The 17387-nt window shown below is 45.7% G+C and overlaps 1 protein-coding gene across 2 annotated transcripts in view; it reads left to right on the forward strand.

Moving 5' to 3' along the window:
- Grk3 (G protein-coupled receptor kinase 3) overlaps positions 1 to 17387 on the forward strand; it is a 103198-nt gene that overhangs the window by 18706 nt on the left and 67105 nt on the right. The window contains exon 2 of one of the 2 annotated variants that reach the window (XM_057763841.1): positions 13509 to 13585. The exons of the other annotated variant lie outside the window; for it this stretch is intronic. Within the exon in view, the coding sequence (XP_057619824.1) occupies positions 13509 to 13585 (77 nt within the window). The remainder of the gene's footprint in view (positions 1 to 13508; positions 13586 to 17387) is intronic. 2 annotated transcript variants of the gene reach the window in all.

A 17387-nucleotide genomic window follows, 5' to 3' on the forward strand; every position in this document is an offset into this window, starting at 1 on the left:
CGCCCCTCTGCAAGAGCAACAGGTGCTCTTAACCACTAGCTGTCTCCAGCCCCTTGTTTTCATGTTTGTTGGATTCAGGCCCCAGGCAGATGGCAATCTGCATTTGCAGTCGGTTCTCTCAGGCTGTGGCTTTTCTTTCACCCTCTTAAATTCTAATGGCAAAACGGAAGTTTTGATGCCAGTGGCTCAGTTTTTCCCTTACGGCTCCCTGTTCTGCTTTCCCGTGTTTAGTTGGAGGCCAGAGTCAATGCTGAGTGTCTCTAGATCACTTTCCACTCTGTTTTGGTACGGGGTCTCACTGGCAGGTTCCAGGGGGTCTGTCTGTCTCTGCTGCCCCCGGAGATTGGATTACAGATGTGTGTTGCCGGCCTGGATGTTACATTTGCTTTGGGACTCCGAGTTGCGGTCCTCACTGGTGCAACATAGTTTATTGACTACCCTGCCAGCTGTGTGGCTGGTGGTCCATTCTCGTATCTGACATCTTTGTTTACTACTTTTTTGTGGTTTTCTTTGGGAAGTTCTGTGGTTCTGTATGAAAGTCTACGGTGCACCTCACTGAAGTCTACAGCACATTTCAAATTATTTTCTGTATGCTGCATTGGAAGACCAACCACTATCTCTGAGCCCGAAATTAAACATGAAAAATATTGAAGATACAAGCAGAAATCAAGACATAAGCATAGAATAGGTTTCAATGAGAAAGGAAATTGGGCCTTTAAATGAAAGATAATTACACTGCTTTGAGAACTGCATGTAAGTGGATCGGGCTCTGAGACGCGGGCCAGATTTTATAGGAGGCAGATTCAAAAGTCTCAGCATGGTAAATAAGGCAAGAATTGAGAGTCAGAATGGAACCAGTGCTAGCCTGGTAAATGTGCTGACTGTGGGAGTCTAGAATGTTCCCAGGACAGTCTCTAGAGGTGTCAGGATGGTGTGTGAGCCAATCATAACATGCGAGATTCTAGATCAAATGGATTCCTTAGTTCATCAAAGAAGAAAAGATCCTGTCTTCCAAAGGAAGCAAATCCACAAGCAGCCCGCGTAGAGTTGAGTTTGGTCCCTTTCTCCAGGCAGCAGTTGACACACTGAGAATTGAGGAACATGCGCTTGCCTAATTTTACTTTTAAATTACTTATTGTACCCTATTTGAAAAGTTCATCACTAGTAACCGACTCCAAAGGACAGTAATGATGCTTCCCTCCCTTGAGCTGAGCGATACTGCTATCTCTTCTCTCCCTGCACCCTGCAGGGTAGAATGCAGGGCCAGGAGCGGTCCTCAGGTCTCTGCAGTTTGAAGCACCATCATCGTGGTTCAGGGGAGAGAGCTCTGGTGTTGTTTTCACTAACAATGCTGAGCAAGGAGCCTCTGCAGGCAGAGAAGTCAAGGAAACACCATCCGCCACACCCCAGAGGAGCCCCCCTGCATCTTAAGCCTGCACTTAGGAGCTAAAGCGAACGTTCTAGAAGAAAACCATGGTGGGACAGGTTGTAGCCTCAGACTAAGCAGTTTTGGTTTGGTTTTGGCACCAGAAGCTTGATACATAGTAGAAAAATATTGAAAAGTCAAGATCAATCAAGTTGCAAATACTAATGCCCTTTGAAGACATCAAGGGATTTCAAGACAGACTTTAAACTCTGAGGAACTCTTTAAATAGCTGTCATGGTTTCCGTTCTAGTTGCTAAAGCAACCGAAGAGAGAAAGGTCTATTTTATTTTAAGTCCTAAGTCCAGGTTACGGCTGTCACTGAAGGGTAGTCAAGGCGGCAGGGAGTTGGAGCAGCCGCGTCCACAGAAAGAAGCAGCAAGGACAAATCCTGCACCCCTGCACTTGATCACTTCCTCCTCTTTCATAGCTCTCAGGTCTCAAGACAAGGGAATGGCGCTGCCCACTTTTAGGCTGGGTCTTCCCAAGTCAGTTAACATCGTCAAGATGATCTCCCACAGGCATTTCCACAGAACAACCTGATCTACAGTTAACATAGTCAAGATGATCTCCCACAGGCATTTCCACAGACCAACCTGATCTACAGTCCCTCAGTGAGTCCCTCAGTGAGTCCCTCCCAGGTGACTCTTGACAAAACATCCTGATGATAATATATGATAACTCGAGTCCTGAATACAGAAAGAACTAAATAATAAATACCAGTCCTCCTCAAAGTATTTGAAGGGGTTCTCCCACAGAAGACACGCCAGCAACAGACAGATTAAGTGCTTAGCATGTTTATCATCTACTCTGGCTAATTTACTATCCAGGCCCATGCAGAGGCCAGAAGGCAGGCGCTATCTACAGTGCATTTGCAGCATTAGCTCCGTGTGGAGAGTGGTGTATGTGTTCCTGGAATCACCAGTCGGCAAGTCACATGGAATGTCTAGGGGTCACAAGGGACAAAGATACATGACCAGTGGGTGGATAGCCTCTGGTAGGAGCAGACTTAGATTGCTTGTGGACACAGAGATCCTCTTGGCACATTGAAAGTGTGCCATTTGACGTGGCAGAGCATGTGTTTGTTAAATGTTATACAAGTCATCACCTGAGATGGCTCAGCAGGTAAAGGTGTTTGCTCCCAAGCCTAGTGACATTTGAGCCTGGAGGACCCACATGGTAGAAGGAGACAACTGACTCCCTGGGTTGGCCTCCTATCCCCATATACGCACCACCATGGCATGTGCATGTGCGTACACACCCAAAATAAATAAAATGTAAAAAATACAAACAAATTAAAACCCTTCCAACCTGCATTTCCATGGCTAAGAAACTCTAGCTCAAAAAACTGAAGAAAAGGAGCTGACAAGAAAACACAGTAGCAGGGTTATCTACTTAAGTCCACCCATATACAGTAAATGCAAATTGTCCACATACTTCACTGAAAAGTCGGTCAAAGAGAACAGGGAAGCCAGGTCCAACTGTACACTGTGAGCCAGAAACTCACCCAGGTAGGAAACACAGGTGCTTAGGCAGCGGACCCCACACAGACACCAGCGGACCCCACACAGACACCAGCTGAGAGAAACCTGCAGCAACCTAGTCGGGCTTTAATGAACCAAGGCTGTGACATGCATGAAGAAGAGGAGCTTCAGGGTGATGGGTCCCCTCAGCATTGAGGCACAGTACCCCCTGCTCATTTGTCGAATAGAGTTACGAAACAGACAATGCAGGTGACATCGGAAGCAGACACGGACAGAATCAGGATTATAGTTTGGGAGTTCGGCAATATTGAATCTGGAGATTCTATGTGGCACCATTAGTCATTCCGACCCAATGATTATTTACCAATCAGTTCTTCCAGTAGCAACACATGTACGAAAGACTCAAAGATAGATTACATGCCAGACAGTGAAGCAAAAATTGGCAAATCCAGAGAGAACAGAACCATTTGGTGTGTGCTTTCTTAGCCTCTGAAGAATTAAGCCAGAATCAGTAACTGGCAGGCACCTGACATCTCCAAGAACTCAGTGACTCCCAAGCTACCTCAGAAACGATTATCACCCATGCCACCCCCAAGCTAGCGGAGGAGCAATGAAGACCAGACCACATGGTACTTCTGTGAGGGGTCAGGTGGGGCAAATACAGAGCTGTGAGTGTGTGCTGTTGGCTCCACAGAGCGTTCAGGATGCCTCAGTGAGGATCAGATGGTCTTATGACAAAACAGCGAACCATTAGGGACAATATAGGAAACAAGACCTTTTTGTTTTTACCCTATCAGTGCACAGAGGTCAGCCGGAAATGAACACTGCACCTGAAAGGAGAGCTACGGCTAAGAATTATCTTGTTATTTTAACTGTGTGTGTCTGTGCCTGGGTCTAAAAGAGCACCTTGGATCCCATGGAACTGTAGTCACGGGTGTTTGTGAGTCGCTGGTGTGATTACTGGGAACCGAACCCTGGTCCTCTGCTAGAGCGGCCAGTGCTCTTAGCCACTGAGCCATCTCCCCAGCTCTGATCATTCTGAAACTTCTAAAGGAAAATATAGATGACCTTTGGAGGTATGAACACTACAAAGTGTTGTAATATGAGCAGTGGGCTAAGTTCCTGGCACCCGGCCGCCCGCATGTCTTTACCCGAAATAATTACACGAAAACTGTATTCTTTTAAACACTGCTTGGCCCATTAGTTCCAGCCTCTTATTGGCTAGCTCTTACATATTGATCTAACCCATTTCTAATATTCTGTGTAGCACCACGAGCTGGCTTACCAGGAAAGATCTTAACCTGCGTCTGTCTGGAGTGGGAGAATCATGGAAACTCACTGACTTGGCTTCTTTTTCCCAGCATTCTGTTCTGTCTACTCCACCTACCTAATTTTTTATCCTATCAGAGGCCAAGCAGTTTCTTTATTAATTAACCAATGAAAGCAACAGATAGAAAGATGACCCTCCTCCATCATTTCCCCTTTTTCTGTTTAAACAAAAAGGAAGGCTTTCATTTTAACATAGTACAATTACATATAGCAAAACAGTTATAAAGCAAGAATTACAGTTACAATACTTATATATATATTATCCTTTATCATAACTAAGGAAAACTATAACTAACCATTCTTCAACTCCATCAAAGACTCCAGAAGGATATAATATTTCCTAAACAAATAAAAAATCCAAAACTCTAGAAATGACAGAGACATCTCGCTGCCTGTACAGTTACCCAAAGTTCCTCTGTACCATTGGGGCATCCATCTTCGGCCTTCAGGCCCATAGTATCCAGCAGACATTTCCATGAAGCAGGGAATTTCAAAGGCAGTTCAGTCACTATCTGCTGTGTCCTGCAGAATGTCTTGCAGACTCTTTCATGAGTCAGGAACCCCGAAAGACCATCTCACCTTTTGGCAAGTTCAGCAGTCCTTTTTCTGCGGGTTCTTTGTGTCCAGTTCATGCAACAGTCTAGGCAAGAGCAGTTTCTTGCCCAAATGGCTATCAAACTCCATAAGGAGCCTCCTCGATGCCCATCTTCCTCTTGAAGTAGATTGGTGCTGCCAGGAGCAGACATGTCTCATTGTCATGAAAAGCCCTAAGTTATTAAAACATTAAATGCCATATTCTGCAGTCTTTGAAAGATATGAAGAATGTCTGTCTAACTGAAATATATCTCTATATATCCAGAAAAATCTAACTAACATGACTACAAATTTGACTATTATAGATGATTATCCATTAACAACCTATATTTTCTAATTATACATTACATTTTTAAATGAACTACACAATCACAATACCTTAATAAAGATCAGAAATACATATACTTATAACAAAATTGACCTTAAAGTCATACCAATGCAAATTATTCATATATCATATCCCCCTTTAAATGTAAAAGAATATTTATAAACCATATTTGGGAACACGGGCGCAGTTTTTTTCTCTCCAAACTGCTTCCTGCTGAATGGGGGCGTCATTAATTAGGTCTTTCATGGTATAACCTGTGTGCCAGGTTCATCTCAGTTGGCAGTTGAGTGAAGTAATTTTTTGAAGGTGTTCACAGCAACCTTTCAGAAGGACATGGTCTATCATACCATATTAGGATAGAAACAATCCACAGGGTCTTGTCCTCTGTGAAAACAAAAGAAGACCCTTTCCAAAGCATCATATCCTTAGACCCAAATTCTGAAGTCATACCCTCATGATATCCGTTCTGGTTCCACTTGGCAGCACATAAATTGAAATGTCTCTCTGTATTTAGCTCCTTTACAGTCAAAAAATTTAAAGAAAACACAATGTACATAATCCAGACTCTCTGTGAATTTTCCATTTTTATATGGCTTATTTTTCTTTATTTCTTTTAATCTACAACTATCTGTACTCTGTCTCTTTAAAGACTTCACCCCCTTTTTTATTCTTTATATTCTTTTTCTTCTCTCTCCCAAGCCTACGTACAATCATCCAACACTGTGACTCATTTAGTGGTCTTTTATGTCTAAATCTGTTTTATTGTGAATCTGTAATTTTTTTTTTACTATCCAGGAGCATTTTGTTTTGCGCTTTTAAATCACTAAGCGCTTAAGAATCTAAGCTGTGACATTCCTAGGTCAAAAACAGATACTTCCTGCTTGCCCCGCCCAGTCCAACATGGTGGAGCTGCTTGTGCCTCTGAGCCACAGCATGCAATGACTTCCTTTTAGGCACACAGCGAGTCTAGTTGCCATCAAGCAAGCCATAGCACTTTACTCCAAATGCTCCATTCAAAAGCTCTGTCTCCCGCAGGAGCCAGACAGAGAGGGCGATGGCCGCACAGCCCAGAAAGCCGGCATTTTAAAACAGCCAGTTTTTTCCTGCTGCTGAGTCAGGAAAATTTCTTTGTGGCACGCAACCCAGAAACAGCAAAAAGCTGTCTTAAATTCTCTCTCTCTCCTTTTTAAGCCCTCTCAGGTTTTACGTGGAGTTCATTTGCACGTTGGGTGCCACTCTGTTGTAATAGGAGCAGCGGGCTGGGCTGCGTCTCGCCACCCGGCTAGCTTTACCCGAAATAATTACACGGAAACTGTATTCTTTTAAACACTGCTTGGCCCATTAGTTCCAGCCTCTTATTGGCTAGCTCTTACATATTGATCTAACCCATTTCTGATATTCTGTGTAGCCCCACAAGGTGGCTTACCAGGGAGATCTTAACCTGCGTCTGTCTGGAGTGGGAGAATCATGGCAACTCACTGACTCGGCTTCTTTTTCCCAGCATTCTGTTCTGTCTACTCCACCTACCTAATTTTCTACCCTATCAGAGGCCAAGCAGTTTCTTTATTAATTAACCAATGAAAGCAACAGATAGAAAGATGACCCTCCTCCATCAACAAAGTGGGGTTGCTGACCATGGAAATGACCCATCGTATGACGTCATCAACTAAACCAGTGTTGCAGAGACCCTGTGAGAAACCAAAAGAAGACACTAAGGGCCAATCCAGGGACAACTCAAGTTGTATTCCAGGCTGTTCTTCCAGGCTGCATAAAGAAGCCTTTCGTTCAATAACCAGGCAAGCATCCCAGCGGAAAGCCAGACTATTTGATGAGGCTCCTCACAAAAGTAGATGTGTCGATCCCAGTCAGCACGTACGGACATGTTCAACATCACTGCTCATGAGGAAAGTGCAAGTTAAAATACAAACTGAACCAAGATCTTCCACGTGCAGCAAGGTATCTGAAAGAGAGAATAGCCTGAGTACGGACAGGGTGGAGGAGCAGCTTGAATCATCACATGCTGTCAGTGGCAGTGAGATGACAGGACTGCTTGGGACTGTGGGGTTCACGGTTTCCCTGGATGGACGATAGAATTTACCAGGCAAGCAGCATCTCAGCTCCTCAGTGTTCCCCTGTGAGGGATGACAACACGCGTCTTTAAAATGTCTTGCACATGGATATTTAAGGTGTTTATTATTCATAACAATCCCAAACTGGTGGCAACACAAATGCCCACAGACAAATGATCAGCAAACCCTGGGCTATTCCTGCAGCAACAGAAGCTTGGCTGGGGAAAGGCTAAGGACTCACAGTATGGAGTGTGGGAGTAGCCCTGGGGCTAAAGATAAAAGCAAGCTCATGAAATGAGACAGCCCAGTGTGGAGGCCGATGCAAGCTGCAGTTTTGACCTGCAGCACGTGGCCTGTGTGGAAGGCCCCTAGCTGCCTGAACTCTGGAATCTGTGGAAGGCTTTTTGCCTTGTAGGACTGATGGAAACTTTTAATGTCGTTTTTTAGGACAAGGAGTTACAGGGTGCGTGCGTTTGTGTAAGGTGCACCTAACAGTGCTACCAAGATATGCATTGAATTATGACTTGTGGTGGTTTGAATAGGTATGGCTCCCATAGACTCGTGCAATTTTGTCATAGTTGGGGTTTCTATTGCTGTGAAGAGACACCATGACCACAGCAACTCTAAAAAAGGAAATAATTTAATTGGGGCTGACTTACAGTTTTCAGAGGTTTTGTCTGTTAATATCATGGCAATATATGGTAGTATGCAGGCCAACATGGTGCTGGAAAAGGAGCCTAGAGTTCTATATCTTGATCTGCAGGCAATAGGAAGTGAACTGAGTCCCACACTGGGTGTAGCTTATGATACTCAAAGCCTATCTCCATAGGGAGACTTCTTCCAAGAGGCCGCACCTATTCCAACAAAGCCAAACCTCCTAATAGTGCTACTATCTATGGGCCAAACATTCAAACACGTGAGTCTGTGGGAGCTATACATATTCAAACCACCACAGTTTGAATGCTTGGCCTATAGAGAGTGGCACTGTTAGGAGGTGTGGCCTTGTTAGTGGAAGTTTGTCACTGTGGGGGCAGGCTTTAAAGTCTCATATGCTCAAACTACACCCAGTGTGGGACTCAGTTCACTTCCTGTTACCTGAGGCTCAAGATGTAGAACTCTCAGCTCTGCCTCCGACGCCATGTCTGTCTGCCTGCTGCCTTGCTTCCAGCCAGGGATAAACCTCTGAAACTGTAAGCCAGCCCCAATTACATGTTTTTCTTTATAAGAGTTGTAATGATCATGGTATTTCTTCACAGTAATAGAAACTCTAATTAAAATATGATATATGCTAAAAAATTAAAAATGAATTATACCTTGGTTTGCCTTTAAACAGATTTTAAAAAAGTAATTCTATCAAGGAGCTCAGTGGGTAAAGGCGATTGATGACAGTAGGAATTTATGCCCCAAATCCACAGGCAGAAGAGAAATAAGCCCCACACGTCTTCGGACCTCCACACTTGCACTGTGCATACACACTAAATGAATGCAAAGCATGGAAGTAGCTTGTTCACTCACTGTCAGTGACCAGCAGACTAGATTTCATTCCATTTGGATCAGTGCTCTGCGGCTCACAAGCTGAAAAGCCCCCTTCTCCATTTCCTGTCTCTGTCCCACGTCATAGTTCAGTGTGTATGTGTTGTTTACTTTCTGAGCTCACCGCTCCTTCTGCATCTAGCACTTTCTTGTGTCCTGATGGTGCTCCTTTCATAATTAGCCCTGATATCTTACTTCTCTTCTTTTAGAAATGTACTGGCTGCCCTAGATTCTGTGTTGTTTTATATAAATTGTTTCTTGTTTCTGTATTCTGTGAAAGTCCCCCTGGGGTCCTGATGGACTCAGACAGACTTGATAATGAAATGAGGCAGGTCTTTGAATGTTCTTAAAGTCAGTCTTGCTGTTCACAACCGTGGTGCGTATCCCCCACTCCTTAAACTCTCTATGTGATTTATAATTTTCCCCATAAATGTTTTGTGCACATTTTGGAAGGTTTTAATTTCAAGGCATTTCAGCTTTTTCATTTTATTGTAACTAGGCTCTTCCCTTTTAATCACTTTAAAAATTGGTAGCATATGGAAATTATTTCAAAACACTAATTTTGTACCTGGGAAGGGTCTTTTGCTTTTGATTAAGGAAGAGATTGATAGCAGAATTTCTGTGGAAGCATGCCTGGTAGTGTATGGGGGTATGCATTTGGTATGTGTGCATGTGGCTAGGGCTGTGTGTTCAGTGTACATGTGGCATTGATGTGCATATCTGGGGCTGTGTGCAGAGTATGTATACATGCATGAAACTGTATGGAGTATGTGTGTACATGCATGGGGCCATGTGTGGGGTATGTCTGCATGCATGAAACTGTTTGGGTTGTGTATGCATACCTGGGGCTATACATGGAATATATATGTGGCATTTATGTGCATATCTGGGGTGTGTGCCTGTGTGGGACTGTGGGGAGAGCATGTGTGTGAATGTGTGGGTCTGTGGGGGGTATGTATGTATGTATGCATGCATGAAATTGTGGGGTATGTGTGCATGCATAGGACCGTGTGTGGGATATATGTGCACTCATGGGAGCTATATGAGGAACATGTATATGCATACATGGGAGTGTGGAGGCATGAGGCTACATGTTGGATATATGTGTATGCATGGGGCTGTGTGAGGAATATGTGTGTGCATGCATGAGACTTATAGGGTATGTATGCACGCATGGGGCTGTGTGTGGGGTATGTGTGCATGCCTGGGGCTGTGAAGAATACATGTGTTCATGAATGAGGCTGTGGGGGTATGTAAGTGTGTATGTGCATTCTCCTACTCTCATACATACTTTAGAGAGAGGGGATACTGAAGGTGCATTTTGGCATCTTCTGAAATGGATTCTCCACATACAGAGTTGATCCGGGTCCTGGGAGGGGGTGGTGGCTGGAGTCTTGGCTGCTGTCAGTCCCTGGACGGTTCCTTTAGTCCTGGACAGCAGTGGGAGGAATCTCTCATACAGCTGATGTCCTCAGTGGCAGTGACCATCTCTTTCTCTGTGGATCAGGGTTACTCACGCTGCACTTTTAATGTGGTCTTTAAACTATTCCACTGTATCGACTGCTCTTCCTCTTGTGCCCGAATGCCTGGCAGAGCAAACTGAAGGAGGAAGGCTTCCTTCCTCTTACTGTTTGAGGGTGCAGTCCGTCATGGTGGGGACGGCATGGCGGCAGGAGGCTTCTGGATATGACTGCGGGAACATGAAGCTGCTTGCTTACATCTGGACGGATCAGGAAGTAGAGATGGGGCAGGAAGTGGGTTCTGACTGTGAACCTCATGACCCATACTCTAGTGCCACACTTCCTTCGACTGTGCCCCTCCTCCTAAAGGACCCACACAGTCCCCAAACAGCACTACAGCTGCAACCAAGAGTTCAAATATAGGATTCTGGGGGAGAGGGGCATTTTATACCTAAACATAGCTTTCTTCCTGGGACCCTGCAGGCTAACGGCCATCTCGTGATGCAGCTGTGTCCAGTCTCATTTCAAAAGGCTTCTTTTTCCCACAGTTTTCAAAAGTCCAGAGTCTCAGCCAGGCCTGGGTGGCTCACACCTTTAACCCCAGCACTTGGGAGGCAGAGGCAGGTAGACCTCTTTGAGTTCAAGGCCATCTTGATGTACACAGAGAGTTCCAAGACCCTATCTCAAAAATCAAAAAGTTTAAGTCTCTTCCTGGACTGAAGACAAACTGTTAAACTATAAGTCCATGCAACATTAAAAATGTGTTCCTTACTTCCAGCATATGTGTGTTGAGTAGATATTCCCTTTCCAAAGGGCTGGGGTGAGTTGAGGCCTAGAGAGGAGAGACCAAGCAAAGCAGGAACAACCAGCAGGGTAGACCCTGGATCCCACAGCCCCAGGCTCAGGATTGGGGCTCTTGGTGGCATCTTATGGGCTCTAGCATTTTGGATATCCATAGCCTCAGCTCTGTTGCCCGTGGCACCTGTGACAGTGCTCTTGCGCCTGCTCTGACTGGGTGCTTTGTCAGACTTCTGTTTCTGGGTTCTCTCGCTATCCTGGGTTCCCCATTGCATCCTAGACTTTACCTGCTCAGAAGTTCCCTGCTACCCATGGCCAGCGTTCAGGGTTCTAGAGCCTGGGTGCAGGCTTTGCATCTCTATTCTTGCGAAACCAACACCATGTGGATAGCCACACATTCTGTTCCAGCTGAGATGTGGCCTGCCACCCCTACTCCTCCCTAGCCCACCCCATCCCATTCCCACCCTCTCTCACCCCACCCCACCCCACCGCTGTGGCTGAAAATGAGAAAGCATTCTTCTTAGATGCCTGGGGGGGGGTGCTCTTTGCTCAACCACACCCCTTGTATCGCAACACCCTGCGATTCTTCCTACTGTTCCAGCTCTGAGTCCGAGGCTCTTTCATTAATCACAGTTACAAGGCCTTGACTTGTCAACATCCCCTGAGCAACTTCACCGCAGCTTTGCTCACTCACTGTCCGTCCGTTCCTTGAAAAGCTGCCCACCTTTCACACGTTCATCTCTCCGCTCTCCGTCCCAACCACATCCTGGCCTGAACGCCATGCTACCCTGAGGGGTCTCTTCTCTTCGCCCCGTTGTAGCTCAGCCTCACTCAAGATTGGGGACACAGAAAGAAGACAGACACACTTTGCCAGAATGTAATGCGAATGATTGTAGTCTGACCCCCAAGGCAGCTCTTATCCCCGTGGACCTGCTGGGCGTGGCCTCCACCATTTGCATGTTTTGGGCATTCTGGCCTTCTGAACATCTTCTGGAATGACCCATTAAGGTCTGCTAATAGCATTTAAGGGCTCTTCAGTTCTTAGATACAAACTCTTCCAAATTCCTCTGCAAAGTAGTTCATCAGCCCGAGAGCCGCATGGTCAGGTGGTCAGAGCCATGATTCCCCTGCAGATGGGTTCATCAGCCTGAGAGCCGCATGGTCAGGTGGTCAGAGCCATGATTCCCCTGCAGACGGGTTCATCAGCCTGAGAGCCGCATGGTCAGGTGGTCAGAGCCATGATTCCTCTGCACACTGGTTCATCAGCCTAAGAGCCACATGGTCAGGTGGTCAGAGCCATGATTCCTCTGCACACTGGTTCATCAAGCTGAGAACCACAGTCAGGTGGTCAGAGCCATAATCTCCGTCCCCAGCAGCAATTCTCTTTTTTTGGGTCTCTGTGACTAAATGTACAGCAAGGAAGGGGAAGGGTTTATGTTGATTTATAGTTTGAGGGTTGTGCTAGCTAGTTTCATGTCAACTTGACACAAGCTAGGTGGGGAAACTCCGCTGAGGAAATGCCTCCATAAGATTCAGCTGTAGGACATTTTCTTACTGAGTGGTTGATGGAGGAGGGCCCAGTCCATTGTAGGTGGGGCCAACCCTGGGCTTGTGGTCCTGGGTTCTATAAAAAAGAGGTTGAGCAAGCCATGAGGACCAACCCAGTAACCAGCATGGCCTTTGCATCAGCTCCTGCCTCCAGGTTCCTGCCCTGTTTGAGTTCGTGTCTTGACTTTCTTCAGTGATGGGCTACTGTCTTAGTTAAAGTTCTAGTGCTGTGAAGAGACACAGTGACCACAGTAACATTTATAAAGAAAAACATTTAATTTGGGCTGGCTTACAGATTCAGAGGTTTAGTTCATTATGGTCGTGACAGGAAGCATGGTGGTATACAGGCAGACATAATGCCGGAGAAGGTACAGAGAATTCCACAACTGGATCCACAGGCAGCAGAAAGAGATGGGGGGAGAGAGAGAGAGAGAGACTAGGCCTGACTTGAGCTTCTGAAACCTCAAAGCCCATTCCCAGTTGCACACTTCCTTTAACAAGGCCACACCTATAATACCACCCCCTACTCATTCAAATCTGAATCTGTAGGGTCTGTTCTTACTCAAACCATCACCACTACGATGTGGAAGCATAAGCCAAATAAATTCTTTCCTTTCCAACTCGCTTTTGGTTATGGTGTTCATCATAGCAATAGGAGCTCTGACTAAGACAAGGGTTCAGTCTGTCGTGGCCGGAAGGCATGGTGGCAGGAAAGGTGTAGCTGTGGTTGTTAGAGTCTGAGGCTGCTTGCTCACATCTAGGTCAACAAACAAACAAACAAACAAACAAAGAAAAACCCTGAGATCAGGCAGTATGTGATGCTCCCAGCGTCTGCTTCCTCCAGCGAGGCCCTACCTCCAGAGTGTCCCCAGCCTCCTCAAACACTGGAGCGTCTGCAGGGCACTGTGCACCCATGCCCTAACAGCCACTCTTATCTTGCAGTATCCGGAGCGTGATGCAGAGGTATCTTGCAGAAAGAAACGAAATAACCTTTGACAAGATTTTCAATCAGAAAATCGGTGAGTTCTGCTTCTTCATCGGGTACTGTCATGGCAGCAGTGAGAGCTGGTGATGTCACAGTGGCCTCTGCGTGGAGCCCTTGGTGCTGTGTACCATGTAGAGCTGAAGAGGGGACTGGTTAGTGTCAGGTGGTTAGTGACTCGCTTCACTCCTGTGTATTTTCCCTGTGATGCGTTATTTGGAAACAGATGGTTTAAGCTTTAAGGTCCTTGGTGGGTGTTTGTGGAGTGTTACACCACAACCTGGAGGGAAAAGTGAGGAGAGGTTCGGTCCCTCCCCAGCAGGTTCCTGGAGCTGCCTCTCTCAGAGGGAGACATTACTCAAGGTGTTTCTGCCTGTTCACACCAGATGGACGTTTCTGTGCCTCAGAGAGACCCCTCCTGCTGGAGCCACTCCTCTTCTTGTTGAGAATGCCTCATGAAGCACCAGGCTTGCTCTTTGTGTCTGAGCTTTAGACTTGCTGGCTATTTCTCGTAGAGGGAGGCTTGCTCTGCATGGAGCCTGTGATCTCCGTGTCTGGCCACTTTCCCTGACAACGAAGCTTGCATTTATTTGTCTGCTGCTGCGATGCTAGCAATTCATCCCGTTTCAGGGTGTGCGTGGACGTACTGCACTTTGTTTATCCATGTAGGCGGTAGAAGACCGTTGGATTATCTCTACTTTTTTGTCCATTCTGAGCAAAGTAGCTGTGATCTGTGAATATTTACAACCCCCCCATCTCCCTCCCTCCTTCTCCCTCCCTCCCTCCCTCCCTCCCTCCCTTCCTCCCTCCCCCTCCCTTTACCCCCCATCTCTGTGTGTGTGTATACCTGTACAGCCATTCATTTTCCTTAGATATACACCCCAGAGCAGAGTTGCTGGGTTGTATGGTAAAATCACGTTAAGCTTTTAAGGAAAGAAAGCAGCAGACTTCCTTCTAAAGTGGCTGGACTTTGCACATGCCTGAGTCCAAAGTGCCTGCCCCTGGCTGCGCCCGCCCCCCCCCCCCATTCATTTGGTTGCAGCCATCTCATTGTGGGTTCTATTTCTCGTTCCCTCACAGTTGGGGATGTTTGAATAATTGGCCGTTTCTAGATGGTCTTTGGAGAAATGTCTATTTAAATCAGGTCACCTTTGTTATTGTCATGGTCGTGTTTGAAAATGTGCTCCTCCTGTAGGCAAGACCTCCTTTCCTGTTTCGCTGGCGGCATGTGGAGCCGCGAGGTTTCACTATTAACGCAGTCCAGTCTGTACACTTGCTCTCTGGTCACAGCTCGGAGTCATAGCTAAAACGTTTTGCTCAATGGTTTGTAACAACTTTCTTCTAAATGTTTTGGGTTTTTCTCTTACGTTTCGTATTTAGCTTACTGGGTTAAGTTTTTAAATCTACAATAAGATCTAAATTAGTGGGGTTGTTTTATTTGTATACTGTTTTTTTTTTACATTTATTTATTTGTGTGTGGGGTGCATGTATGCATGCCAAGACTTGTATGAGAGGTCAAAGGGCAACTTTTGTTTGGGAGTTGGTTCTCTCCTTCTCTCATGTGGGTTCTAGGGATTGACCTCAGGCTGTCGGGCTTGGCAGCAAGCCCATTTTATCAGCTGAGCCATCTCACCTGCCCCTTTCCCTTTCTTATGCATGACATTTCCTTTCCCCATTGTATTGCCTTTTATAATCTTTGCTGAAAATTGACTGTAGAATTGGCTTAGTGTGGCTTCTGACGTCTGTTTACCCCCGAGTTGGCTTAGGACATTGTTCATGTCCCTGCTTTAGAGCAAGGTTTAGAACTGGGAAAGAAAAGTCTCTCCACCGTGTTCTCTTTGTTTGTTTTAAGGTTGTTTGGGGGCTATTCTGGACCCTTTACATTTCTGTGTGAGGATTTTTAGTAATCCCTTTGCAGTTTCCTCTGGGCCTGTGATAGAGAGCCTTCAATCTGTGCTGCTGGCAGCCCCTGTGTTGACCCTATTTTTGCGAATAGCCTCAGCTGCTTTGATTGCTTGGGGCAATGCTGTCTTTTCCAGCCTTGTGCTTCTCAGTGAGTTTATTCCTAAGGAAGGAAACCTGTTCCACAGGGTCGAGCTGGAGCTGCTTCCACTTTTGATTGCTCATTGCAGAGATTCAGAAGTACAATGTGTTCTATAGCTAGCTCCTGGGTTCCAAACTAGGTTAATAGTTCTAGTTAGGTGGGTGCTTGTCTGTGTGTACACCTGTGTGTGTGCCTGTGTGTATGCACCTGTGAGCATGTGCCTATGTCTTTCTGTGTGTGCACACACACCAGTGTTTGTGTGCATGCATGTGTGTATTTTTTGTATGTGTGCACCTATCTGTGTGTGCACCTGAATGTATGTGTTTCTGAGTGTGTTTCTGTGTGTGGGTGTACCTGTGTGTTCATGTGTGTGTGTGTGTGTGTGCATGCATCTGTGGTTCGTGTATGTCTATTGCATGTGTGGACCTGTGTGTTTCTGTATGCATCAGTGTGTGTTTGTGCTCTTATGTGTGTGTATGTGAGCGTGTGACTGTGGTTCAAGTGTGGTTTTATGTGTGTATGTGTTTATGGTACAATTATGGTATTTGTGTGCATGTAAGTGTGTATGCATATAGGTGTGTATATGTGAATTCCTTAGGCTAGTCTACAACCTGTCTGAATAATCAGTTTTACTTCTTTATAATCTTGTGTCTTTATTATTTTTCATTTTAATTCTTAATTATTTCTTAATGTTTCTCTCAGTTGTTTTTTAGCATGATTTAAAATAACATTCATCTATAAAGAATTCATAAATTGCATTTGATTTTTGTGGCCCAGGTATAAAAATAGGGTTCCCACAAGCTTTGAGAACAAGAGAAGTGTATTTGCTGATGGGAAAATAAAAGCATGTAGGCACAACAGAGGCCACCATGTTATCACAGCTGTTTTAAAGAGGGAACAGTTTTTAGTGTTTTTCCTGTAGAGACGGAGATGAACTTGATTCATCCCAGGTCTTGTTCCACACAGAAACACCGGAACTAACACCAAACACTAGAGATCATACCAGTAAGACTTTCTAGGGTCTGGTGATGTGGTTTGGTGGGTAGAATGCTTGCCTCTAGTAGATGAAGCCTTGGGTTCAATTCCCAGCTCTGCACAAACTGGGTTGGTATTGCGTCCCTGTAATCACAGCACTTGGGGGCATAGGCACAGAAGTTCAAGGCTATCTTTGACCACTAATGAGTTTGAGGCTAGCTTGGGCTACGCAAGACCCTGTCTACAAACAAAACACTTTAGGATTCATTGTTGTCAGTCTTAATGAGCAAAGCTACCAATCTGTTTTATGGCTCATAAAATGATTGTTTTAGAAGTTTTGTACCTTAAAGCAAAATAGATGTGCAGAAGAATCTTTAGACACTGATAGCTGGGCGACCTCTGCCTGGTGACAACTGAGCAGTCTGCTTGTGGCCGTAGAGTGGGACCAGTACCTGTGACCATGCTGCACCCCCATTCTCCCTGGACTGACCCTTTCCTGACAGACATCCCAGGTTCCCTCCCCATTCCATCAGTGCAGTATCCTCTAGCTCAGAGTCACCTTTTACCACAGGAGAGGAAAGACAAGGGTGCCCCTTTGACTCAGCATCAATGGTTCAATGGCGCTGGCCTTGTGTGTCATTCACTGCAGGAGGGGAGGGGGTGGAGAGGGTTAAGGAGCCCTTTGGGCTTCCTGAGAGTGGGAATGAGCGCTCAGCTAAGTTCTGCTAACTGAATTTTCAGTAGAAAGGGCTAAAAGGTAGCAGGCAGGCAAGCTCTGGGGAACCTGGGTCAGTCAGAGTCAGAGATTCCAGTTTCTGCC

Source organism: Chionomys nivalis, chromosome 3 (genome assembly GCF_950005125.1).
Source record: "Chionomys nivalis chromosome 3, mChiNiv1.1, whole genome shotgun sequence".
NCBI lineage: Eukaryota > Metazoa > Chordata > Mammalia > Rodentia > Cricetidae > Chionomys > Chionomys nivalis.